The sequence below is a fragment of the Oncorhynchus keta genome, chromosome 1 (assembly GCF_023373465.1).
Source record: "Oncorhynchus keta strain PuntledgeMale-10-30-2019 chromosome 1, Oket_V2, whole genome shotgun sequence".
NCBI lineage: Eukaryota > Metazoa > Chordata > Actinopteri > Salmoniformes > Salmonidae > Oncorhynchus > Oncorhynchus keta.
The window spans coordinates 45,795,077-45,821,006 of NC_068421.1; the positions used below are offsets into that span (position 1 = coordinate 45,795,077).

The following is a 25,930-nucleotide window of genomic DNA, read 5'->3' on the forward strand; positions in this document are numbered from 1 at the left end:
ATAAAATGTATTTAATGTATGGCTCATCAGGCAGAGGTAGCATCAGGCTTGCATTTTTCGATTAAAGCTCTAATCAAATCCGGACATAGGCCTATTTATATGCTTCATAATGCTTTTGAATGACATTTCCAGTTTCGGCGGGCAATACTGGGTTACATGGGACAAAAGTGATTTATTCTCAGGATGGATCATTTGTAAAATACTGGGAAAATATTCAATCCTAATCTGTACACAATTCCTGAAATCTGAAAATGTCCCAGTTCTTCCATGGCCCGCATACTCACCATACATGTCACCCATTAAGCATGTTGGCGATGCTCTGAATCGACGTGTATGACGGCACGTTCCAGTTCCCGCCAATATCCAACAACTTCGCACAGCCATTAAAGAAGAGTGGGAACATTCCACAGGCCACAATCAACAGCCCGATCAACTGTATACGAAGGAGATGTGTTGCTCTGCATGAGCCAAATGGTGGTCACACCAGATACTGACTGGTTTTCTGATCCACGCCCATACTTAAAAAAACAGAAAAGGTGACGCATATCTGTATTCCCAGTCATGTGAACCCATTGATTATAGGGTGTAATGAATTTATATCAATTGAAATATAAATTATATGAATTGTAACTTTATATTTTTGTCCAGTGTATATGTAGAGAAACAAGACAAACACTCCAAAAAGAGCCACAGCTCATTAAACAAAGGCAGTGTACCATTAACGACCATCTAAGTGGCTGATTAATTTAAAACCTTCATTTCAATTTCTGACAGCAGTCAATTGTGTGATCAGCTTTCATCTTGGATGGGTTACCAAATATTGTCCCTGATGAGCACTGCTCTACCAGATTCAAGTCATTCAAATAATACAAAAACAAGTTTATAGGCAAAAAAAATGTGCGATGAATTCCTTAGAATAAGGTCTTAGTGGCTGATTGCTACATGTATGCAATAGTGAAAGTTGTCATCGTAAAGTGACAATGAACAACGTCACATCAAGATCAGCCTCAGTGGAAAACACTTGCGTGTGTCTTTGCGTATTCTGTGGGTATGTACGCATCTATAATATTCAGTTGCCTGAGTGAAAATTGCTTCACTCCAGGTGGAAGCATGCACGCACGCGTCTCCTGTGAAGCGAGTCATATCGTCAAAACATCCTTATCTTAGAATTAAGTCACACTTAAAGCACCATTATTACGCGCAATATCACAAACAGGCAACACTTCTAGGTGAAACTGAGCACCAAGCAACAGAAAATTGCATGAAATCGTGAAGACGTGTGGTGTGTCTCAACGAGACAAATCTCCTTGTAATACACCTCGCAGGAAAAGGGCACTTTTTTTGTAACTGATGCAGCAAAGGTGGTGCATGGAAATGACATTGAAAATATAATTGTATATTATTGGCAAGAAGAAACGGTCACTTGACGACATCAACACACCTTTACTTAGATCAGAGATTCTATTTCCATCTTATCTTATACATTGGCACAATAACTTAATAATATGCCAAGAGGGAAAATGAGAAAAACTTTGGCTTGTCGGTAGCTCAAACTGAAGTGACCCTCCTGAGATGTGACAGTGCACTCCTTTGTCTAGAACTTCAAATTAGGTAATTGACATGTGCATGTGGAAAATGTGACAATCAATTACCATCCCTCTCTTTTCTCGGTCTTCATTTCATTGCAGAATATCTTCAGGAGAGGCAGGAGATGTGTCACTCAAAGGAGAATAAGTAATTATAGGTTAATTAAGAGGCTTCTGTTTCCTCTCCAGCAAGACGTGTAAAAAAATCAAGTAATGTGCACAGCACACACTGTCAAGTAGTCTAGACTTAACTCAAAACTCTTGATAACTACATAAATCAAATTCCAAAGCAGATTTAGTTATTCTTCAGACATTGCTTTGCAGTAATAGGATACAATGTCATTTTCTCTCAGGTATATTTAGCTATCAACCTTTGACAGCAGCTAAGCTTTCAGACCGATGCCTGAAGAACATTTTTAATGAGATATGTTGAGCTGAATCAGATAATAACAGACTAGAAACACATTTAGCAGCAAAATAACTCCTTGTTTAAGACAGAACACTGAAATGTCATTGCATGTTTCAGGGTGGGTCCTGCTCATGTCTATCTGGTAGATGGTAAAAGCCTGGCCCCTACTGGTGTATGTCAAGTGAATGAATCTTCCTATAGGAGGAAAAGGACAACATGATTGCCTTGTTCTTGATGAATTAAGTGATGGTATTGCTGAATCCATTCCATGTAAAAACAGTTGAAATCTGAGAAATACAAAACTACTGTATATGGGTCAAAATGAATTTACAGTTACCTAACAAAAGCTTAGCAAAATGTTCCTACATTGTCAAACTCATAGGCCACAATATTTTGTTCACTACCTACCTGATTGGTCAGTATTGGTCAAAACTGTAGAGAAAAAGCTGTACATTTACTATGACGGTTACATTTTACGAGTAGGCTAACTCCATGTTCCTCCAATAGTTAGCTCACACTGATGGAAAATGGTGCTGAAAAAACAGTCACATTAACTTTCTGTCCCATCTTGTCTCCTTGTTTATCAAATAGTTGTAGTGATTTATCTACAGGATCAGAAGTAAGAAAAGGTGAGAACATTTAAAGTCTATCCCCATTTCTGACCAGAAAGCCACATGGGGGGGGGGGGCTAAGCAAAAAGAACAGGACTAAAGGAATAGACCGGGTTAAGTTTTAGAAATGTCATGGCATTTTTTATTAAAGTTATGCATAACCTTCCAACTTGATCATTTATAAATGTGTGAACTTTGTGACATTATCAGCTAGAATTGTCAGATCACTGGCACATCAGCAGTAGCATGGGCAGCACAGAGGGGGAAACCAGGCATTATTACCAACGGGAGTGGGGGGGTGCGTTTTAGGCAGGTGTAGAAATGCACTGAGGACCAGGGCAGAGCCCCTGACTTTGGCATGCTGCTTAAACGCCATCCTATGGGGGCTCCACGCAAAGTGCAACTCTATGCCCTCTCAGTCCAAGCATATTCTTCCTGTGTTCATTAAGGATAGGATAGCGTGTGCACCGACGTGGGTGGAGCAGCCTAAAAGGAGGTCCAAATGGCCAAAAAAAGCATGCAAGCAACATGGGAAAACACAAGAGAAAATAAATACATCTTGGGATTAAAAACAAAAAAACGTAATACATTATTTTAAAATGTTCCTTTTTCTTCTCACTTTTTTTTGTGTATAATATATATCCTAAACACACAGCTTTGTACATTTTGGTATAGTTCTTTCTTGCAGGGATGACTAGGAGTAGAGAGAAAGGAGGGGAGACACTGGGCGACCCACCGCCATTGGAGTGGGGACACGCAGCAGTGGGGGCAGGTTCGGGACAGTCCCTCTTCCTTGATTGCCTTGTGCTGACGGATGGAGCAGGGGGGCGGGGATCCAAAGAAACCAGCCTTCCTCCAACTGTCTCTCGCTCATGCTCAGTCTCTCGGGGAGAACCACGGTGGGAGGAGGAAGAGGGTACTCAGCAGTTGAATGGACAAAGCTAATAGAGGACATCCAGGTCAACGAGACAGCAGGGAGGCAGAAATCAACTCTTCCATCTTCACGTCCTCCCTTACGGCCTGATGCAGGGGCCGGGGAGGAATGGGATTTCCGTGACTATCTCTTATCTAGGAACAAGATAATAACAGAAAAGGCCAGGGCAGTCAGACCATAAACAATAACTCAGCTGTCACACCTCGCATGCTCTTGGGTTTTCTAATAAATACTGAGACACTGAAAGGGAGAAAAGGAATCAGTAAGACTACAGCCATGTTACCTTTGTTATCATCCATGTCTGTTGATGACCTGGCCGGCCTTTGGCGTAGTAGACTGTGATACTTGGCCTCTACCTCCTGAGAGAAAACAAACAAGCAGGGATCAGTCTGCAATCAGATTTGATATGCACTAAAGTCATATTTACTAATGAACCCTTAGCCTACAATTTCCGTGGCACCGCGGAAATCAAATGAACATAACACAAAAATCCCCATCAAAATCTGTCTGTTTAAGCTAGAGAGATGTTTTTTTTGTTGCATGGGCTGCGTCTCAATACACCCTTCTGAATCTGCGTGAGAAAGGTGGCAGAGCTAAAGCAATGATTATCAGAACATGAGACATCCCGGGGCGTTTTCTCACAAAAATGCCTGTAGCATCCGAACAGCGTGGCATACATTATGAACACTCTATTGAAAGATGACTCTCACGAACACACTGGCCCTCTCTGTTTTGGTCTAGGATGCCCACAAGCCTCAAGACTAATCTGATTTCCCTGATACCAGTTAAGAAGAATGGAAGTATATATGGAGGTAGTTTATTACCTAAACTATGAGGAAAAATACATGTAAAAAATGTTTTACAATAATTTCCTGATATTTCTTATATCTCTCAGATAAAGAAAGGACAGACACTTCAGAACAAACTTCCTTTTTATTTTTTTGGAGACTGTTATTCAATGCGTTTCTATTGGCTAATAGCAGTAATGCCAAATTCAATGTTTCATATCCCCCGGCTTAAACAGGGCTCAGACTTTAGAGGGTTAATCAACCAACCAGTCAGTCAGTCAACCACTTAGTCGACCAACGTCAACAAATCAATCAATTAGTCAACCAACCAACCATCCATCCATCCATCCATCCATCCATCCATCCATGTACCTTGAGGTGGTTGAGGTTGGTCTGCAGGTTGCGGATGTGGGACAGGACCTGTCGGCTGAAGCTGGAGATGCTGCCTGCCTGTGAGGCAGAGGAGAATCTTAGGCTGATCCCAGAGTCTCCTGCCCCGCAGCCCCGCGAGGCGCTCAGCTGCTTCCCCGTGGCCTGGAGGTCGTCGTCCGTGCTGCTCTCGCCCGAGCCCCCGTAGCCCTCCAAGACTAAGTACCCTGCTGGAAGATGCAACAAGGTCCAACTGATTAGGAACTGAATCAGGTGGGTTGGTGCTGAGCTAGAACAAAAATGTGACTTGTTACAAAACACAAGGCGTATGTCGCGCGTCACTACTTCACAGTAGAGCCATTTGAACGTAAACTTTTTTTAAAATCAAAATGCATTTTTTGGGCAGAAATGTGAACTTTCATGTGCCTTAATAACAAACTAGTATGCCATCTGTAAATATGAATAGAATTGTTAAATTACGAGCTTAGTTGGTATAGCCACAGAAAAAGTAAGCAACCTTCCCGCTAGCAATGATAGGCTGAGGTAATGATTGGACTGGCTGGACATGCCGAGAGAGGAGTTTGGATTTGTCTGCCATGTAGCACGCTTCTGTCTATTTGAGCTGGTCGGTATGCGTAGGTAATCCTGTCTAACGCTGCTTTAAAAAATATATATACAGTGGGGCAAAAAAGTATTTAGTCAGCCACCAATTGTGCAAGTTCTCCCACTTAAAAAGATGAGGCCTGTAATTGTCATCATAGGTACACTTCAACTATCACAGACAAAATGAAAAAAAAAATCCAGAAAATCACATTGTAGGATTTTTAATGAATTTATTTGCAAATTATGGTGGAAAATAAGTATTTGGTCAATAACAAAAGTTTCTCAATACTTTGTTATATACCCTTTGTTGGCAATGACAGAGGTCAAATGTTTTCTGTAAGTCTCCACGAGGTTTTCACACACTGTTGCTGGTATTTTGGCCCATTCCTCCATGCAGATCTCTTCTAGAGCAGTGATGTTTTGGGGCTGTTGCAGGGCAACACGGACTTCCAACTCCCTCCAAAGATTTTCTATGGGGTTGAGATCTGGAGACTGGCTAGGCCACTCCAGGACCTTGAAATGCTTCTTACGAAGCCACTCCTGTGTTGCCCGGGCAGTGTGTTTGGGATCATTGTCATGCTGAAAGACCCAGCTACGTTTCATCTTCAATGCCCTTGCTGATGGAAGGAGGTTTTCACTCAAAATCTCACGATACATGGCCCTATTCATTCTTTCCTTTACACGGATCAGTCGTCCTGGTCCCTTTGTTGAAAAACATCCCCAAAGCATGATGTTTCCACCCCCATGCTTCACAGTTGGTATTGTGTTCTTTGGATGCAACTCAGCATTCTTTGTCCTCCAAACACAACGAGTTGAGTTTTTACCAAAAAGTTATATTTTGGTTTCATCGGACCATATGACATTCTCCCAATCTTCTTCTGGATCATCCAAATGCTCTCTAGCAAACTTTAGACGGGCCTGGACATGTACTGGCTTAAGCAGGGTGCATGTCTGGCACTGCAGGATTTGAGTCCTTGGCGGCGTAGTGTGTTACTGATGGTAGGCTTTGTTACTTTGGTCCCAGCTCTCTGCAGGTCATTCACTAGGTCCCCCATGTGGTTCTGGGATTTTTGCTCACCGTTCTTGGCCAGTGTCAGTAAACATTGGTAAAAAAAAGTGTAAAATTGTTGTCCGCAGCACAGTTGCTGTCACCAACGCGTTGGAAAACATAAAAACAGCCTAACCAGCTCTGCTGGTTAAAAATATTGACGAATACGCTGATTCTGTGTGCGAGTTCATTAGAATGTGCATTGAAGATGTCGTTCCCATAGCAACGATAAAAACATTCCCTAACCAGAAACCGTGGATTGATGGCAGCATTCGCGTGAAACTGAAAGCGCGAACCACTGCTTTTAATCAGGGCAAGGTGTCTGGCAACATGACCGAATATAAACAATGCAGCTATTCCCTCCGCAAGGCTATTAAACAAGCTAAGCGTCAGTACAGAGACAAAGTAGAATCTCAATTCAACGGCTCAGACACAAGAGGCATGTGGCAGGGTCTACAGTCAATCACGGACTACAAGAAGAAACCCAGCCCAGTCACGGACCAGGATGTCTTGCTCCCAGGCAGAGTAAATAACTTTTTTGCCCGCTTTGAGGACAATACAGTGCCACTGATACGGCCTGCAACGAAAACATGCGGTCTCTCCTTCACTGCAGCCGAGGTGAGTAAGACATTTAAACGTGTTAACCCTCGCAAGGCTGCAAGCCCAGACGGCAACCCCAGCCGCGCCCTCAGAGCATGCGCAGACCAGCTGGCCGGTGTGTTTACGGACATATTCAATCAATCCCTATACCAGTCTGCTGTTCCCACATGCTTCAAGAGGGCCACCATTGTTCCTGTTCCCAAGAAAGCTAAGGTAACTGAGCTAAACGACTACCGCCCCGTAGCGCTCACTTCCGTCATCTTGAAGTGCTTTGAGAGACTAGTCAAGGACCATATCACCTCCACCCTACCTGACACCCTAGACCCACTCCAATTTGCTTACCGCCCAAATAGGTCCACAGACGATGCAATCTCAACCACACTGCACACTGCCCTAACCCACCTGGACAAGAGGAATATCTATGTGAGAATGCTGTTCATCGACTACAGCTCGGCATTCAACACCATAGTGCTGAATGTGTATCTTCAATAGTAGTACCATTTTCTCAAAAGTGAGGTTACAACTTTATCAACTTTCAAAGCAGAATTTATTTCCCATTGTTCCTCAACTGTAGTGTATGTAATACCATTTTCTAGCTCTGAGTCTCTACTTTTATCCAATGTAAAAAACACAAATTCAAAATTTGCTATGTAAGACCGAATCGAGCCGGTCGTTCACAAATTTGCAACCCCATGGGTCCCCAAGACCAGGATAAAAAACACTGCTCTCTCACACACACACTACAAGTTTACCATAATCCTCGGGGGACTCAAAGAAGCCCGTGTCCCCAGACACCAGGTCCTGAGCCGGGTCCTCAGGGTGGCTTGCCTGGGTGCACCTCCCTGAGCCGTTCTGAACCGCCACCCGGGCCCGGCTGTCCACGGGGGTCCTCAGGGACGTGGTCCTGAGAAGACGCCCGCCCCCTGCGGAGGAGCGCCCGGCGCCTTCGCCGTCCTCCTGTGACATGAGCTGGGTCACAAGGACTTGCTTCAGCGCTGACACTAGAGGACAAAGATACGGTTAAGACCAATGGAGGAGTGTGCGTGTGACATTTTAAATGAATCGATTCCCACCCACATAAAATCTATAAATGCAATGTGTGTTTAGGGTAGAAAGCTATCCCTGACATGGTTCATAAAACTAAGTATATTTTTTTCTGGTCAGAAAAGTCTTAACCCACTCCAGACTTGAGACCGAGGCAATTGAGGCAGATGTCCTTTCACTCACATGTCTTTAAGGCATCGTCAGCTCTCGAAGGACTGAAGCCCACACTGTCCGATTCGCTGAGCCCTTCTACGGCCATGCGGAAGGGCAGCCTATCTGCAAGGTCCGGGTCCCCGTAAAGCCCCTCATCCCGGTTGGGCTCCTCTTCCGGCTTGAGTCCTTCAAATGGGTTGGCATCTGGGAGAGAGGTCTGCATCTCGCCTCCAGAGGCAGCGCAGCCCTCTTTATCTGGGGAGCGAACAAAGAGACCTTGATGTGCATTCAGTCAATCTAGATGGATTCTACTGGAGCATGTTACAAGTGGAGGCGGGAACGTAATAGCTGGAATGGAATAAATGGTAAGGTATCAAAAGACATGGACTCTGTTTCATACATTCCAGTCCAGCCATTGAAAAACGCCTTTCATGTGTTCTAAAGTGACATCAGCTTCCACTGCACATTACACAATGTCCCTAACTGCTGCTGAAGAAGTTCTCAAATATCCCTATAGACGGGGGAACATGGAGAGATGGGGTGCTAGTTTAGATACCTATAGACTGGCTGCTTCCAGAGGAGATGTGGTCCGGGTCCTTACTGAGTTGGGCTATGCCTGCAGTGATGATCTCCACACCGTCTCTCTCTCCACTGACATGGTGGGAGAGAACACAGTCAGTATTAGGAGAAGCAAGTTCATGGTCATCATAAAATACATTTGCTGATTAATAAAACCAAAGACACCAAAGAAGTTTTATACTGAGAGGAGGAACGTACTCCGTTTGAGGTAAGGGGATGACGCTGTTCGGCTTCACTTTCATGGCGTCCGCTCTCTGGGTGATCTGCCGCTGCCACCTGGTGGAGGGAGGATGACAACACACAGACAGACGACAAAGATAAAAACAGATACAGACACACAGTGACAGAGGTGAGTAGACTGTGGGTAAAAGGTGTTCCTTACTAGACCTAGGATCAGATAACCCTACCTCCATTGCTAACCTTCACTATTAAGACAGGTAAGAAAAAGATCTGACCCTGTATCAGTGGTTAGGGTTAACTTCTACCTACTCCAGTGAATTAAGCTAAACTGAATGAGGTTTTAAAGTTGTGGCTATAATGACTAAACCACAGTGTCAGGAGGACTCACATTCTCTGCTCTGATACGGTCTGGGCCATCAGCTCGTAGATTTGGGCCCCGTTGTCCGACATTGAGAGAACAAAGAACGACTTGTTGTCTGTTGGGAGAGGGAATAGCAGGAAAATAGGGTACTCCTGACTGTGCCTCACATTACACCCTATCCCCCTATATAGTGCACTACTTTTAACCACAGTCATATAGGGCTATGGTCAAAAATAGTCCACTATATAGGGGGATAGGGTGTAATATCAGCTGGGAGTCACTGTGTTAACAAGGTTGGATCTACAGTACCAGTCAAACGTTTGCACACACCGACTCATTCCAGGGGTTCTTTATTTGTACTATTTTCTACATTGTAGAATAATAGTGAAGACATCAAAACTATAAAATAACACATATGGAATCATGTTGTAAGCAACAACAAACAAACTGGTACTGTAACATATTTCAATAGAACACTAGAATGGACATCTGCATTCCAGGTAGCATGACTACAGGGTGGCCATCTTTGTCAGGGAAACGAATGGTATGACTGTATCTCTATGGCAACTCACCTGTGGCCACAGAGCGCACCAGCACCGCATTGAGCTTGATGATGGGGCTGAAGATGTGCTTGGTGTCGGCGGTGCCAGACAGGTTTTTGCTATGGCACTTGAGGATGAGCCGCTCGTCCTGCTTCTGCAGCAGCACCAGGATGTCCTCCAGGAGCAGGGTGTACAGCTCTGAGACCAGAAGAGGAGATTTAACCACAGAATTACATAGAACACTACGCTGGACATAGATGTCACAATTATATTAGTATTATATCTCATTAGGCAACAATGGTGTTTCTTTTATAATTTTTCCCATTACATCATGGAGTTTTTCCTGACCACATGACCTGACATTGAATTAGCCCAGTCTGTTTGCAGTTGTAGTCTACAACTAGGGCCAAGAGTTTTCCCTAGTTGGATCACATTGGTCAGGAAAAACCTCCTTGGTCCTACTCATCCACATAAATGCCTGATAAAGTCAAAAGCATACCAATAGTCTTGTCCTTGTTGACCTTCCATGACAGTGGTCCCTCATGGACCATCTTCTTCTTGGTCAGGTCCAGGTTCTGAGAGTGTAGGGTGGAAAGGTCAATAGGTCAGATTAGCTGGGCTTACTTGTTTAGTCAGATCCCTATTAACTTTCACTTTGGAAAAAAAATACTCTTCCACCCCAAAGAGCTGCATGATCTAGTCAAATTTTGAGCACTAGCAGCTGACATTTAAACTAATCATTTCCCCTTTTATAACTGCAGCGGCTCCCTTGCAGAAACCAAAACAAACTAAAATGTTGCTTAAAGTCAATTGTGGCTGCAAACTAAAAGAGCTGTATTGTGAAGTCTTTTTGAGGGCAGGAGCAGAAAACACTTTATAGATCGCCTCACCTTGAGCTCTGAAATCATGGGGTTCTCTGTCTGCTTCAGAGACGAGAGGTCTAACCGCCTCTGGTAGTCCTCCAGCCTCTGTGGAAAGAAAGAGGGAGGGAGAGAAACAGAGAGCAAGAAAGAGAGGCACACAGAAAAACAGGCGTAAGCTGGATACTCTGCTGCTACAGGCACTATTACACTCTAAACAACAGACACAAACCCCATATTTTCCCTGCAATCCATCATCTCTGCATTCTCTCAGAGGAACAGTGGGAGAAAAGAGAGGACAGATTTTCGGGTGGCTGAGGCCCTGTAGGCCGAGCAGGGGTGAAATGAGATAAGAGAGATGTGGCTGTGCTGCCGTCCCCTCCGTTCCCAGATGACGCTAAATCACACCCACCTGCTTGTTTTCAGACTCCTTCACCGCTTGGTTGACATGATTGAGGATCTTCCTGCAGCAGTCGCCCGCCTTCTTTACCTTATCTTTCTCCACGGTGTCATCTGAAATTAAATTACGAGAGAGCTGAAGATTTTGGGGAGAAAAACAGAAGAAAAAAACAGCCTCTGTGGGGTACTGACCAACAAATGGATATTTTCCTGCCCCAATTAGCAGCCGATCACTCGGAAATGAAGACCAAGTAGAGGACATTAACATTCCTAATAGCTGGTACCTACTTTATGTTCAGTGCATTTTATGCCCGGAGAACTAAACCACAGCCAAGATTAAAAACGATGGGAACCAAATCATTCGAGAACATCTCACAAAACGTGCATTACCGACTACGGAAAATGCCAAAACAATAATCTCAGTTTAACCGAGAGCACAGCTGTAATTCGCTAACAGGCTGGCGCAATGCCAGCTCTCCCGGGTCACTGAAAATGCCCTAGTTTAGACATGACATACATGTATCACAATTACCATTGCATACACAGTGATGAGCTGGGCTGGCAGCTCCCAACACACGTGCACACACACGCGTGCACGCTCAGAGGGCGGTCACTGGGGCACCACAGCGGAAGGACACTGCTATCATTAACGCTGCTGTAAGCGCGCTGCCCTGCATCACCGCGATGGCCTGGTCTGCTTTGAGCCCAGCGCCATCATTACTCATTGTCAGAGTCTAGTCTTTTTACAGTGTCATGCCAAACAGAACCGTACTGTGCTGGCAGCTCATTGTGTTGGCTCACTAGCACGGTTCCAGCAACTACGGTGGGTGTGTAGTCAGCCCAGTACAGCTTGGCTTAATAGAGTGAAAGAGGTATAAGGAATGTGCATGTGGCCCACCTGTGTACTTGGCGATGTTCTCCAGTAGAAGAGGGTACTTGGTGAGCCTCTGCATCTCCACGGGAATGATGTCCTTCAGTTGGAGTCTTCGACACAGTCGGTTACTCTCAGCCTCCTGCAAACGCAGTGAAGTCAAGGGAAAAAGGCCGCAGGAATGATGAAAAGGGGCAACAAAACAGGCAAGATGCATCCTTTTCGCTCATGTACATACTTCACCCACCAGTGACTTTAGCTTTGACAGAGCTAAATGGTTCCATGGTTACTTTCTACAACTTATGTTTTAAATGTGTCATTTATGTCAAACTCATTTGAACTTTGAACTTAAAATTAACAAATCATTTTTCAAATGCTACCATTTAACTCCTCTTGCTTCCCACAAACATCCCATACCCTGTCGCAGACATTGTACTGTAGAGTCTGCAGAAGCGAATTACAGTCAAATACCTGGCCTAAACCTCGAGTAACAGGCAGTGCACAATAGCCCCGTGTGGACTCCAGTCCCAGCGCTGCCCTGTCCTCCTCTTCTCTCCTCCATTCCTCCACTTACCTGCATGAAGGAGGTGAAGCGCGAGTCCTTCTTCTGCCTGCTCTTGATGAGCTCCAGAGCGAAGGGCTGGTTGCTGCAGAATGTGCCCACCGCCTGCTTGATCTTCTCCTCCTCGCCCCTGCTGAACTGGAAAACACAAGCGAGCCAGGCGAATCAGGGTCAGTCACCATGGCAACTGCCTGGTTGTTGCGTGCGTGTGTGTGTGTGTGTGGTGGCAGTGTGCCAGATCGAGGGGTCTAAAATCTACCACGTACATGCTTCAGCCAATTCCCTCCGACTATCAGTTGTCATGATTCTGTCACAGCTATATTTTGGTTATCATGGTTGTCTCCGCGTTCTGGCACGAATGGTTGCCGTGCACCACCCGAGTGGGTGCTTCACATTGCCAGTGGATAAGTGGAGCTTTCCCCTTTCTATGTAAGCACTTTGAGCACCTGGAAAAGCGCTTTATAAAGCCAATGAATTATCATTATACATGTATAGACAGAGGGGTTTGCTAAAGCACATATATATATCTGGGACCAGGTTAGTGGATGGGTTCCGCCAGTCCATCTGTGCCACACGATCATTTCACAATTCTACTTCCATTCCGCAAAAACAGAGCAACCATCTTTACCCTCCAGTTCAAAGCCACTTAAAAAGATAAGCAATCCCATACAAAAAAAGTAGAAGTTTATTCTGCAGTGGAAAGTAATTTCAGACAATGGCACCGCTTTTGCGGATTGTGAGAGAGAGACACTTTTCTCCAACAATTATTACATAAATCATATTCAGTTGGGGAAAAGGCTTCAAAATAAATAAAAATAAACGAGCTGTACTCACCCAGGACAACAAGTCGTCTCCTATTTGGTCGATTACGGACGTCTCATTCCTTTTCCGAATTGTTACCATTTGCTCAGATATCCAAACTGAAATTCAAAATGAAAGGGAGTGTAAGAGGGCCATTCTGTGTGTGTATGTGTGCGTACATGCGTGTGCATGTACATGTCTGTGTGTGTGTGCGCGCTTATGTCCATGCGTGTAAGTACCATGCAGTTGAACAATGTCCTCCAGGTTGGTGAAGATGTTCTTGATGTCGGCAGGAGGCAGTATGCCCTCTCTGGTGAGCTTCTGGTAGAAGATGTTGTCCAGCACTTTGAGCATCCGCAGGTGGGCCCTCTCAGTGTAGAACAGCTCTGTAGACACAGACAGCTCTAATCACTATTGCAGAAACATACTGATAAATGACTACATTAGACAACCACAAAAGGCCGATAAAGATAATAAGATAATGAGAACGGTTATTTCAGCTTGTTCTTTGGGGGTTTTTGGCCAAGGTTCCAACTAGGAAAGATGCATTGGTAAAAGTGATATACGAATAAAGTTTGCTTGATTGAGTGGTTTGTTTGTTCATTGCACTCTTAACTCGTTACACTCGTACCCGTAGACGGGTTCAAATAATCAGTGTCCAAATCTGCTAAGTGCCTAAATTGGGACGCAGTGGCTGTACAGTAACATGTTGTCAGAGCTCAAGGTCTCCGCTTCACAGCACAGTACTGGTTTTTAATTGACAGCGGTTCTAAGAAGTTGCCCCCATCCCTCTCACTAACTGGTCAACTTCTGCACATGTTTTGTTGTCTTGAGTGAGGGAAATGCTGTATATAAATGATTACATAAAGAGGACTTGATGTATTTTGAAAGATGAGACGTTGAGGATTATAATATATACACCACTTTAATGTCATACAAGCAAACCAAACCCCTTTTAGTCCAAATGTGCACTTCATATTTCCAAACTCATTTAATATACAGTACCATGACCACAATGCTTGATCTTGTACAAGATGACATGGCGTCATACCCCGAGTTGTTCTGAACAGAATGAGCCTATGTCGTATTGTGAAGAAATTTGGCAGCGAAAACGCATCTGAATGGACTCGTGACTCTACGCGCACCAAAATTACAATACGCTTCTCTGAATTGCCTTGAGAAAGCCCAACACTGAGATCGTATTATGTAACTTAGCTGCCCATGTTGGCAATAGAACACGCTTTCAAATGATGCCCACCTGACCAGATTGCGATATATAATGGAACCGTTATAGGCCTGATCACTGACAACAATGAGACAGCCTATAGGGAGGAAGTCAGAGACCTGACCATGTGGTGCCAGGACAACTTCTCCCTCAACGTGATCAAGACAAAGGGGATGCTTGTGGACTACAAGAATAGAGGACCAAGCACACCCCCATTCTCATCGACGGAGCTGTAGTGGAGCAGGTGGAGAGCTTCAAGTTCCTTGGCGTCCACAACAACAAACTAACATGGTCCAAGCACACCAAGACAGTTGTGAAGAGAGCACGACAAAACCTATTCCCCCTTGGGAGAATGAAAAGATTTGTCATGCGTCCTCAGATACTCAAAAGATTTTACAGCTGCACCTTCGAGAGCATCCTGACGGGTTGCATCACTGCCTGGTATGGCAACTGCTCGGCCTCCGACCGCAAGGCACTACAAAGGGTAGTGCGTACGGCCCAGTACATCACTGGGGCCAAGCTTCCTGCCATCCAGGAGCTCTATACCAGGCGGTGTCAGAGGAAGGCCCTAAAAATCATTAATGACTTCATCAGCCCTAGTCACAGACTGTTATCTCTGCTACCGCATGGCAAGCGGTACCGGAGCGCCAAGTCTAGGTCCAAGAGGCTTCTAAACAGCTTCTACCCCGAAGCCATAAGACTCCTGAACATCTAATCAAATAGCTTCCCAGACTATTTGCAAAGAAAAATGTATTTGTTTTTTGAATGCGCTAAACAACAATAGTAAGTAATTGTGTAAAGGCGGGGTTGCAGGGCTGTTATCCAAATAAAAACTACAAGTCTGCTTGCTCTCGTACCTCAACGGCACAGCTAGGAGAGCTCAAAATAGCACCTTATAGTTGAAGACTATTCATTGAGTTGAAATTACATAGGACCTGTTCACACTTTGGAGAGGTGTGTGGCCATTTGGAGACACCAGTTAGACCGCTCACACAAACCCTTGTTAATTTTTTTTGTCTTATGGGTTAGGGTTACCTACCCCAAATTTACCATGAATATTCTTATGTTACTGAATGCATCCAGATTAATTGAAGATTTCGTTATCAACAAATACCTCAAAGTGTACAGTAAATGTAAAATACACATGTCAGATTAGCTGTTTTGTCCTCACCTTGAGTCTAATAATTTTACAACAATCTCCAAACTGTTCACTTTTGAATGCTACCATGTTTATGCATATGCTTTCCATATTTCTTCTGTAAGAAACATCTCAATTTAGACTTATCCATATAGGCCAATTCCCAGGAGTGTAAGCGGTTAACACCGTGATTATTCCTAGTGAACAATAATCTGCCTACTAAAAAGAGTAAACACAGACATACAGTATGTACAGGGCCCTGGGTATTTCCTAATCATGCAAAGCCAATCACTAGGGCCCAGAGTTTTTCCTGGTCAGGTTAGATGGGCCCCATGTACTTATATTATGGTGACAATTCGAACAGGAAGTTACCGTTAATGACTTCCTGTCTTTTGATCTCGTGGGGCTGGAGTCCGGCCAGGACCTCTCGTCCCACCAGCTGCTGCCAGTTGAGGGGGTCATGCTCGGAGTCAGTGCCTCCTTGGTCGTCTTCACTCTGCACCTCTGTAGAACCAAGGCCATCCAACCTGGGAGATAGGCAGCAGCAGATACAGGGCTGGTTACAACCTTAAATACACCATCCGAGATAAATGGAGTCACGAAATATAACAGAAACTCACAAGGTCTCTAACCACAGCACTTCTGATAAAAGTAATCCACATTTTGTCCAAAAGAGGATTAGGACACTGACTAAAAACTCTAATAAACGATCTGCCTTTATCAGAAGTAGTGGTAGGCCAAGTAGGTCAAAACAGAGAACAGAAAACCCTCACCTTCTGATAGCCTTGGGTGTTCCTTCAAGAATTCTGAAACAAGAGGAAACTATTAACTACGTGGCCTGCATGACAAAGCTCCACATAGTCATACTCTGCCTGCATGAAACTACAATGTCAAACCTATTAAAAAAATGGGGGACACAATAGGGGTAAAAAAAAAAAAAACATTTCTAGGGCTGACTGGAAAAAAAAAAACTGTTCTATCAACTGGAATGGAATTGCATTTTATATACAGAGGGTAGATTAAAAAAAGGTCTAAAATGGCACCCTATTCCTTATTTAGTGCACTACTTTTGACTGCATCCGAGGCCCTATGTTTTCCCCTGCTTGGGGTCCATCTTACCCACTCTCCCTGTCCTCCTCCTGTAGTTGGTCCAGGCTATAGGGGCTCAGGCTGTAGTCAAAATGTGTGTTTGGAGTGTACTCTAGACTGTCCAGGTCTCCAAGACCCTCACTCAGTTTGGGGAAGGCAGAGTTAGGGGTCCCAACTGAGAGGAGAGACAGAGATAAACAGAGCGAATAGATCAGTTACACTGTACAACTATCAGGCCAGGTGGGAAGACCATTACTCCAGCTTAGAGCGGGGACGATAAACCGAAAATTGCCTTCCTCTTACCCAAGCATTTAGCTTCCGTCTGAAATTTTTGATGATTTACCTACACAACGTTTCTGTAGATTGTTCTAAAATCATTATTTGGTCGACAGTAATAGCCTACGCATTATGTTAATTCCCGATAAGAAAGTATTTCGCTGTTGGCTGCTGACTCTCACTCCTTCTCCCCACTGTGACATGGAGGAGGTAGAAATGCATTCTGAGAAACACAAGCATATGACCATTGCTCAAAACGCTATTGAAGGGAAAAGACCGTTTTCAAAGCTACTACTGTTGTTCTAGTTACAGAGAGGACAATCATAACTTTGTGAATAGATTATGTATTTCTCACCTCTTAATATTGAGTTCATGGCACCACTTTACAACCCGAGTAGGATGTAGTGTAGTATGGTTTTGATGCGCCGCAGAGGGGAGACAAGCGCAACATTCGCAAAGAATAGGCCTACATCAAGTAGCCTAGGCCGAGCACTGGAAAGTGTTTGTCGGACATTAGCCTACATTTACGGATTCCAACTTCCACAAGTGGTGAATAATATACTGTTGCTTATAGGCCAATATGCACAAAGATGCCAGCAAATTCTCTGAAGAGCAAAAATGAAATCTGATAATTCTGGATTGTATTTTGACAGGTCGCAAAATATAAATCATTTCCTGGATATGTTCGATGAAATAGCTAACTTTAAAAATAATCATATGATACCATCTCAGTTGTCTTATTTGGCACTGGAAAAAAAACTGCCACTAACATAAAGTACCTGTCCATAAAGACTTATTACTAAAAAAAAGTTTTAGCAGTTTATCGCTATCACAAAAAAATGGGTAAATTGATCACGATTTTGGTACATAATCGCCCAGCTCTACTACAGCTACAATGACCCAGAATTAATAGGCAACATATTTACAGCTAACAATTAGGACATTAAACCAAATTCAAAGTGTCAGAGATGATGTCGGGATTTTAGTTAAAAAGGAGAGCACCGCAGAAAAACCGTGCTCCTCAAACACTATGGGGAGCATAATTGGTCTTGCGTTGCTTGCACTTGATTCAGTATGTAGTCTAGAGACTAGTGTACTTGGTTTAGAATTGAGTATGTGGGAAGTGTGCTAGCTAGGGAGTTTAGTAGGTATGTACTAGCTAGAATCTAGTACAGTATGTGGTAGTTCAGGGTCGCACCAAACTCAGAGTCTCTGCTGCCTCCGTCAGAGGCGTTGTTGTTGGTGGTGCTGTTGGTTGGCGAGGTGGCGTTGGTCGGGGAGGAATGTATGAGCTCTGAGCCCTCATTGGACTGACTGGCCCTCAAGCGACCCGCCTCCAGGTGCTCCAGGCAGGGCTGGGACAGCTGCTTCTGGGGCCGTGGCTTGTTGAGGTCCATGGCCTTGCCAACTGCTCACACAGACAGACAGGAAGGCAGGCAAATCAGTCAGAGACAGGCAGGAATCCCCCACAGTCAAGACAGACACAAAGAGAGGTAGCAGGAGTCAATACTACAGGATCCGTTTACTTTGCTGCCAGTCCTTCCTTTTTCCATAGTAACAAGATGACTTGTTTCGAATGTGGGTAATGATGACCATCTACCAATACAAAGTGACTATCCAGGGGTTCAGTAAATTGGGAGACCTGTAGTATAGTAGAGTTGGTCAACTTAAATGACAAAATGAAGGCCAGCGTGCTTTATAACGCAGACAGACTCACCGGACGTGGGGTCGACTCGGCTGGGCCGGCGAGGAGGCCCGAGGATGCTGGGAAACCTGGTGCGTTTCACCTTCTCCTCCCCTCCCTCCTTCTCGGTCTTGATGCTCTTCTGTTCATCACAGATATCACATGATCAGTCAGTAAGAGGGATATAGTAGGAGTGCCAGCTAATAAAAACGGAGCTAGGTTAGCGGAGGGTTCAGTGTAAGCTCATACCTTGATCTTGGGGAGGAAGTTGATGCGGACCCATTTGGACTCTAGGCCGCGTGGCTCTTTGACTTTCACGCCAAGGTGCTTCATGTACGTGAGGATGACATACTGCATAGTAGTGCTGCAACAGACCAACGAGGATTCAGGATTTAGAGACCAAAATTAAATTGCCATATTCTCTGTTTTATATACAAGTGGCAAAGATTGGGATTCATTTGAAGTGAACTACATGTTGACGTGTCTTTAGTGTGGCTTTGACCATATGCCACGAAAACAAGTGACGACGGCGGAAAGATATTCATTCATCATCTGGGATATGCCGGGACCATATGGCAGTTAAAATAAAGTTGTTATACAATGTTGGAAATAGTCCCTTGTGAATCTAGACAAGCAAGAGAAATGTAATTTTTTATTAAAGAGGTTGGCCAAGAACTCATGTAGCTAGATTTCCTCCCTGGCAAAGAGATACTCTACACACACAATGCAACGTCTGTTGTAATGATCACTGCTCAACCTCAAAATCATCTAATATGATGTTCTTGTCCTCTTTCATGGTAGTGAACTGAAACTACATTGTTGGTCTCCGGTCTGACATGGAGTAGAAATGACACAGATAGTGGTTAGATAAAACCCTCAAGGAGTGCAGTGCACTACACCAAATAGTGTGTTTAGTGGGACAGGTAGGTTCTACATGAATTTGTCCAATAATGCATTTTTTGGGGTTTTCTGTTTGTAAAATGTTTTGCTACGTTGTGCCTTACTGAACACGATCATGGTCTCCAGTCTGAGCCTGTGACCTTAAGGTCTTTTATTGACAATCCTCAAAACATCACACTGACTAAAATCGATGGATAGTGTTAAATGTAAGGTAAGATAATCCTCTCACCATTTCTCCTCCTCTGTGGATTGAGTTGTCAACCTAAAATATGTCAAGAAATTCAATTAGAACAAATTCTATTACACAGAAAACTATTTTAAAACTATTTAAACAGAGTACAAAAAGAAGTTCAAACAATTAGAAGTAGTAGATTTCCAATCAATACATTTTCAGCCTCAATGAAAAACATGACACCAAGTGAAACGGAGCGTGGCTACTAACAGAACATCCTCTATCTTGGTGATGATGTTTTCAGCACAAGCACGTTCTCTCTCCAGTGCTACCCGGTCTCTGACGCGCTCCGTGTCCAGCCGGGCCAGCTCCCCCTCCGCCAGGGTTAGGCCCATACTGCGCTTCTGCCTGCACACCCCACAAACCAGTGTCAGATCCCACTTACAGTATGCTTATAATAACTAATATCATGCTTACATCAACTTATACCTTACTTATAACATGATTATATCTTACAGCAGGCTTATGCTAACATAGTGTACATTTATAAGCCGAGCAGCGTATAAGACCAGCACTGAGTGTTTATAAAGACAAACAGCTATACTATCTACAAGTCTTTACATATGACTAGCACATGGCCGCCTTTCCCGTTGGTGCCCATCTCAGAAGAGCGTGTGCAAGGTGACTAACCTAAAGTCCTCCAGGTTCCTCTGGATGTCAGGGAGCTGGGTGTCCTGCACCATCTGGACGTACTGTCTGTTCAGCTCCTCAGGGATCAGCTCCGTCCTCCTCCGGTCTTCAACAGCCACCACACAACACAGTAACACGGTTAGGAAGTGGGGTGGCAACAAATACAGCTCATCAAAGAGAGAATTCAAATGTGCAATTCTCATATAATTACTTTGTTCGATGTCTTAACACCTGATGTAGGATTAGGTAGATAGGTTAAACAACCTACCACACACTTAGAGGCACTTTGTGATCATGCTGCTATTACAGGGTTGAAGTAAGGAAACTTGAGTCGGCTATATTTGGAATTCCATTAGATAACAATAGTCAATCCTCAATATACCCAGAAATAACTTGGCACGGATTTGTCAGCCAGGGAAACTAATGGAAATTAAAGGAAAGCCACAAATACTCACCAAGGTCAGAGGATAGGGACTCGGGAACAGCTACTTTTAAATTCTGTATGAAAATAAGACACATTCAGATGGGAATTAACAAAACCAGACTTGTTAATTATGTGGCTTACCGAAACACCAGAGTAAAAATACTTGACATTTAACAAAAAGAGTAAACCGACTGATACGTGCTGAACAATTCCTAAATGTATGCCCTGTGTGTGTTAGTAGTGCATAAGAAATCCAACTAGACAAGAACATTTCTGGGATCTTCAAGTAGTCTTATCGGTCTTAGGCAGCATAATATATTGTATTGGGAATCAACAGAACAGTGGATCAGAGAAATTACGGTTCCAGCTGTGGAGAAATGTTTTACCACAGGGAGAGGGGACTCCTGACAGAATCACCAATAATCTTATCACACAAAACACACTGCTGTAAAATAACAGTGTTGCATATCATATCAACACTGTCAGGGGATGTAGGTGTTTTATCACAACTATGGTGGGGGAGACCATGACTTCTGCCCAGTGGTGGAAAAAGTACCCAATTATCACACTTAAGTAAAGATACCTTAATAGAAAATGACTCGATTAAAAGTGGAAGTCACCCATTAAACTACTACTAAGTCTAAAAGTATTTGGCTTTAAATATATTTAAGTATTAAAAGTAAAATGTACAAAACAAAAATGCTTATATTAAGCAAACCAGATGGCACACTCCAACAGTCAGACATAATTTACAAATAAAGTATGTGTGTAGGGAGTCCGTCAGATCAGAGGCAGTAGGAAAGACCACTTGATAAGTGTGTGAATTGGACCATTTTCCTGACCTGCTAAGCATTCAAAATGTAACAAATACTTGTGGGTGTCAGGGAAAACGTATGGAGTAAAAAAGTATATTATTTTCTTTAGGAATGTAGAGAAGTAAAAGTTAAAGAATATAAATAGTAAAGAAAAGTACAGATTGGTGAATGTCGGCCCAGATGTAGGCTAGTTCAACTCTACTCTACTCACAGCTCCCCGGTCGATGAAGAAGTTGTGGAAGTCCATGAACACCCGTCTGGTTTCTTTGGAGTTGGTCTGCTTGCACAGGTCAGCGTAGAGGTAGCAGAGCTAAAGAGAAACGTTTCCCATGATCAATGAGAGATGACAAACACGTTGTACACCATTATGTCTGCGTCAGCACTGCACTGATATCCCATTTAAAAAAAAAAAACCACTTCTATTGTTGTCTAACTGGTCACAACACAAACATGGTCAGGTGAGTGAGTGTGTGTGTGTGTGTGGGGGGGATACTTACCAGCGGTGCAGGGTCAAACTGGGAGACGACGTGATGCAGGAACGCTGCCAGGTGGGCAGGTCTGGACTTGAGCAGCTCCATGCTCTGGAAACAGCTGCACTGGCCATTGACCTGAAATACACAGTGTGTGTTACGAGCTAGCTTGACCTTGATAGAAAATCCTCTCTGTGAAGCTCATCAGACTGTCACCCTTTTACGGACAGATTTTTTTTGGGACATGCCCTTGCATGCTCCGCTGTGTTTGTAAAGAATGATAAAAAACAAAAAGTTTTCGATCAATAGCAAATAAATCAATAGGCCTTCGATTTTAATTTTCAAAGCCAAAGAAGTTATACGTTTTCCCTTATTTTGGATGTATTTAGGGCCTACCTGTTCCTGATCAGAGTCAAAGTAGTCGTCCTCAGCTCCGATGATCTGGGAGAAGCGTGAGGGGCTGCTAACAGTGGAGGGGGACAGGGAGTCCTGGAGGAGGGGGGAGGAGAGGAGGAACACACAGCACTTAGATCTCTCCCTAATTGAGCGTTGACTGCTCCTTTCACTGAGGTGGCCAACAACATCTACCATCAAAGGGGTGTTGAATGAAGGTGGCTCCACATCTGCAGAGCATTAGTCATGTCCATTAGACACTAAATGGAAAGAATTTGACTGAAACAGAGAAGGACTACCTGGACTTGTCCAATAAGAAATGTCATTTTTGTTTTACGTTACAAAACGTTTGAACGTTCAGATGAGCTAAATCACGTCTATGCTCGCTTCGAGGCAAGCAACACTGAGACATGCATGAGAGCATCAGCTGTTCCAGGCGACTGTGTGATCATGCTCTCCTTAGCCGACGTGAGTAAGACCTTTAAACATGTCAACATACACAAGGCTGTGGGTACGGATTACCAGGACGTGTGCTCCGGGCATGTGCTGACCAACTGGCAGGTGTCTTCACTGACATTTTCAACATGTCCCTGATTAAGTCTGTAATTCCAACATTTTTCAAGAAGAACCATAGTCCCTGTGCCCAAGAACACAAAGGCAACCTGCCTAAATGACTACAGACCCATAGCACTCACGTCTGTAGCCATGAAGTGCTTTGAAATGTTGGTGATAGCTCACATCAATACCATTATCCCAGAAACCCTAGACCCACTCCAATTTGCATATCGCCCAAACAGATGATGCAATCTCTATTGCACTCCACACTTCCCTTTTCCACCTGGACCAAAAGGAACACCTACGTGAGAATGCTATTCATTGACTACAGCTCAGCACTCAACACCATAGTGCCCTCAAAGCTCATCACTAAGCTAAGGATCATGGGACTAAACACCTCCCTCTGCAACTGGATCCTGGACTTCCTGACGGGCCTTCCCTAGGTGGTGAGGGTAGGTAGCAACACATCTGCTACGCTGATCCTCAACACTGGAGCTCCCCAGGGGTGCGTGCTCAGTCCCCTCCTGTACTCCCTGTTCTCCCACGACTGCATGGCCAGGCACGACTCAAACACCACCATTAAGTTTGCAGACGACAACAGCGGTAGGCCTGATCACCGACAACGACGAGACAGCCTATAGGGAGGAAGTCAGAGACCTGGCCGGGTGGTGCCAGAATAACAACCTATCCCTCAACGTAACCAAGACTAATGATTGTGGACTACAGGAAAAGGAGGACCGAGCACGCCCCCATTCTCATCGACGGGGCTGTAGTGGAGCAGGTTGAGCGCTTCAAGTTCCTTGGTGTCCACATCAACAACAAACTAGAATGGTCCAAACACACCAAGACAGTCGTGAAGAGGGCACGACAAAGCCTAATCCTCCTCAGGAAACTTAGCATGGGTCCTGAGATCCTCAAAAGGTTCTACAGCTGCAACATCGAGAGCATGGTTGCGTCACTGCCTGTTACGGCAACTGCTCGGCCTCCGTCCACAAATACCCTACAGAGGGTAGTGCGTACGACCCAGTGCTCACGCACATTGGCTAACCGGGCTATCTGCATTGTGTTCCACCCACCAACCCCTCTTTTATGCTACTGCTACTCTCTGTTCATCATATATGCAGTCACTTTAACCATATCTACATGTACATACTACCTCAACCAGCCTGACTAACCGGTGTCGGTCTGTAGCCTCGCTACTTTTAAAGCCTCGCTACTGTATATAGCCTGTCTTCTTACTGTTTTATTTCTTTACCTACCTATTGTTTACCTAATACCTTTTTTGCACTATTGGTTAGAGCCTGTAAGTAAGCTGTAAGGTCTACACCGGTTGTATTCAGCACACGTGACAAATAAACTTTAATTTGAAATGTTTTCAGTTGCATGCCCTAATGAACATGAGCCAGGTCAGTCTTACCAGGTCTGGAGTGTCTTCTGGGTCGGGGGAGTGGCAGGAGTTGAAGCTGTCTCGGGGTGTGCTCTTTGGGCTGTGGTAGGACAACAAGTCTCTTTGGCACAGGCTCTCCGGGGAGGCAGATGCAAAACCACGGAGAACCTGCAAATGGATAACATTAGGTAAGCTATCAAAAACTCATCTAGCTAAACCTGGGTCTTGTTCATTAGGCACCAAATGGAAGAAACTAGATTGAAACAGGGGGTGATTACCTGGACCTGTCTAATAACAAACAATTTTCATTTGCGGTTGCGTGCCCTGATGAACACAACCCAGGTTTGGGACAGAGAAGTGGGTTCTGGTGTACTCCTCCGTGAGATTAAGATCACAGTTGACTAATTCATTGTCCCTAATAATGTATTTACTCCACAGCTATGCCCACACACACCAGCAGAAGTTGAAAGTGACACTTACAGGGGACATCATACTGCTGCTCCATGAGAGTTCATTGCTACTGGAGGAAGGTGTGTGGTCCATGTCTACCATGCTTCCATCATCTCCATCACCCAATCGCAGGGCATCCTTAGAATTAAAATCACAAAGTCAGTCACGTACAGTAAATATAAATATTACCCAAAACGAAGCATTTTTTTTTGTTATATTTAACCTTTATTTAACTAGGCAAGTCAGCTAAGAATAAATTCTTATTTACAATGACGGCCTACCCTGGCCAAACCCTAACAACGCTGGGCCAATTGTGTGCCGCCCTATGGGACTCCCAATCGCGGCCGGTTGTGATACAGCCTGGAATCGAACCAGGGTCTGTAGTGACGCCTCTAGCACTGAGATGCAGTCTTAGACAGCTGCACCACTCGGAGCGTTACATCTACACTATATATACAAAAGTATGTGGACAACACTTCAAATTAGTGGATTAGGCTATTTCAGCCACACCCGTTGCTGACAGGTGTATACAGCCATGCAATCTCCATAGACAAACATTGGCAGTAGAATGGCCTTAAGAGTTCAGTGACTTTCAACATGGCACCGTCATAGGATGCTACCTTTCCAACAAGTCAGTTCGTCAAATGTCTGTCCTGCTAGAGCTGCCCCGGTCAACTGTAAGTGCTGTTATTGTGAATTGAAAACATCTAGGAGCAACAACGGCTGTGAAGTGGTAGGCTACACAAGCTCACAGAATGGAACCACAGAGTGCTGAAACGCCTGCCCTCAGTTGCAACACTCAATACAGAGTTCCAAAATGCCTCTCGAAGCAACATCAGCACAAGAACCGTTCGTCGGGAGATTCATGGAAATAGGTTTCCATGGCTGAGGAGCCGCACACAAGCCTAAGATTACCAAGCACAATGCCAAGTGTTGGCTGAGTGGTGTAAAGCTTGCTGCCA

General features: G+C 44.3%; 1 protein-coding gene across 5 annotated transcripts in view; it reads right to left on the minus strand.

Moving 5' to 3' along the window:
• Positions 1-2,720: 2,720 nt before the first annotated feature.
• LOC118386350 (rho guanine nucleotide exchange factor 12-like) overlaps positions 2,721-25,930 on the minus strand; it is a 66,123-nt gene continuing 42,913 nt past the window's right edge. For 4 of the 5 annotated variants that reach the window (XM_035774074.2, XM_035774056.2, XM_035774066.2 and 1 more), the window contains 31 exons: positions 24,999-25,106; positions 24,549-24,686; positions 22,580-22,672; positions 22,211-22,321; positions 21,925-22,023; positions 20,930-20,972; positions 20,475-20,580; positions 20,055-20,192; positions 19,842-19,874; positions 18,962-19,076; positions 18,746-18,854; positions 18,227-18,436; positions 16,783-16,927; positions 16,437-16,469; positions 16,036-16,190; positions 13,540-13,686; positions 13,334-13,419; positions 12,512-12,637; positions 11,965-12,079; positions 11,080-11,180; positions 10,698-10,775; positions 10,307-10,382; positions 9,838-10,005; positions 9,293-9,380; positions 8,923-9,000; positions 8,702-8,796; positions 8,176-8,400; positions 7,701-7,949; positions 4,701-4,927; positions 3,824-3,899; positions 2,721-3,674 (listed from right to left, as the gene is read on the minus strand). In XM_035774074.2, coding sequence (XP_035629967.1) covers positions 3,664-3,674; positions 3,824-3,899; positions 4,701-4,927; positions 7,701-7,949; positions 8,176-8,400; positions 8,702-8,796; positions 8,923-9,000; positions 9,293-9,380; positions 9,838-10,005; positions 10,307-10,382; positions 10,698-10,775; positions 11,080-11,180; positions 11,965-12,079; positions 12,512-12,637; positions 13,334-13,419; positions 13,540-13,686; positions 16,036-16,190; positions 16,437-16,469; positions 16,783-16,927; positions 18,227-18,436; positions 18,746-18,854; positions 18,962-19,076; positions 19,842-19,874; positions 20,055-20,192; positions 20,475-20,580; positions 20,930-20,972; positions 21,925-22,023; positions 22,211-22,321; positions 22,580-22,672; positions 24,549-24,686; positions 24,999-25,106 — 3,582 coding nt within the window. In that variant the 3' untranslated portion in view covers positions 2,721-3,663. The remainder of the gene's footprint in view (positions 3,675-3,823; positions 3,900-4,700; positions 4,928-7,700; positions 7,950-8,175; positions 8,401-8,701; positions 8,797-8,922; positions 9,001-9,292; positions 9,381-9,837; positions 10,006-10,306; positions 10,383-10,697; positions 10,776-11,079; positions 11,181-11,964; positions 12,080-12,511; positions 12,638-13,333; positions 13,420-13,539; positions 13,687-16,035; positions 16,191-16,436; positions 16,470-16,782; positions 16,928-18,226; positions 18,437-18,745; positions 18,855-18,961; positions 19,077-19,841; positions 19,875-20,054; positions 20,193-20,474; positions 20,581-20,929; positions 20,973-21,924; positions 22,024-22,210; positions 22,322-22,579; positions 22,673-24,548; positions 24,687-24,998; positions 25,107-25,930) is intronic. The other variant, XM_035774048.2, reaches the window with a different exon arrangement.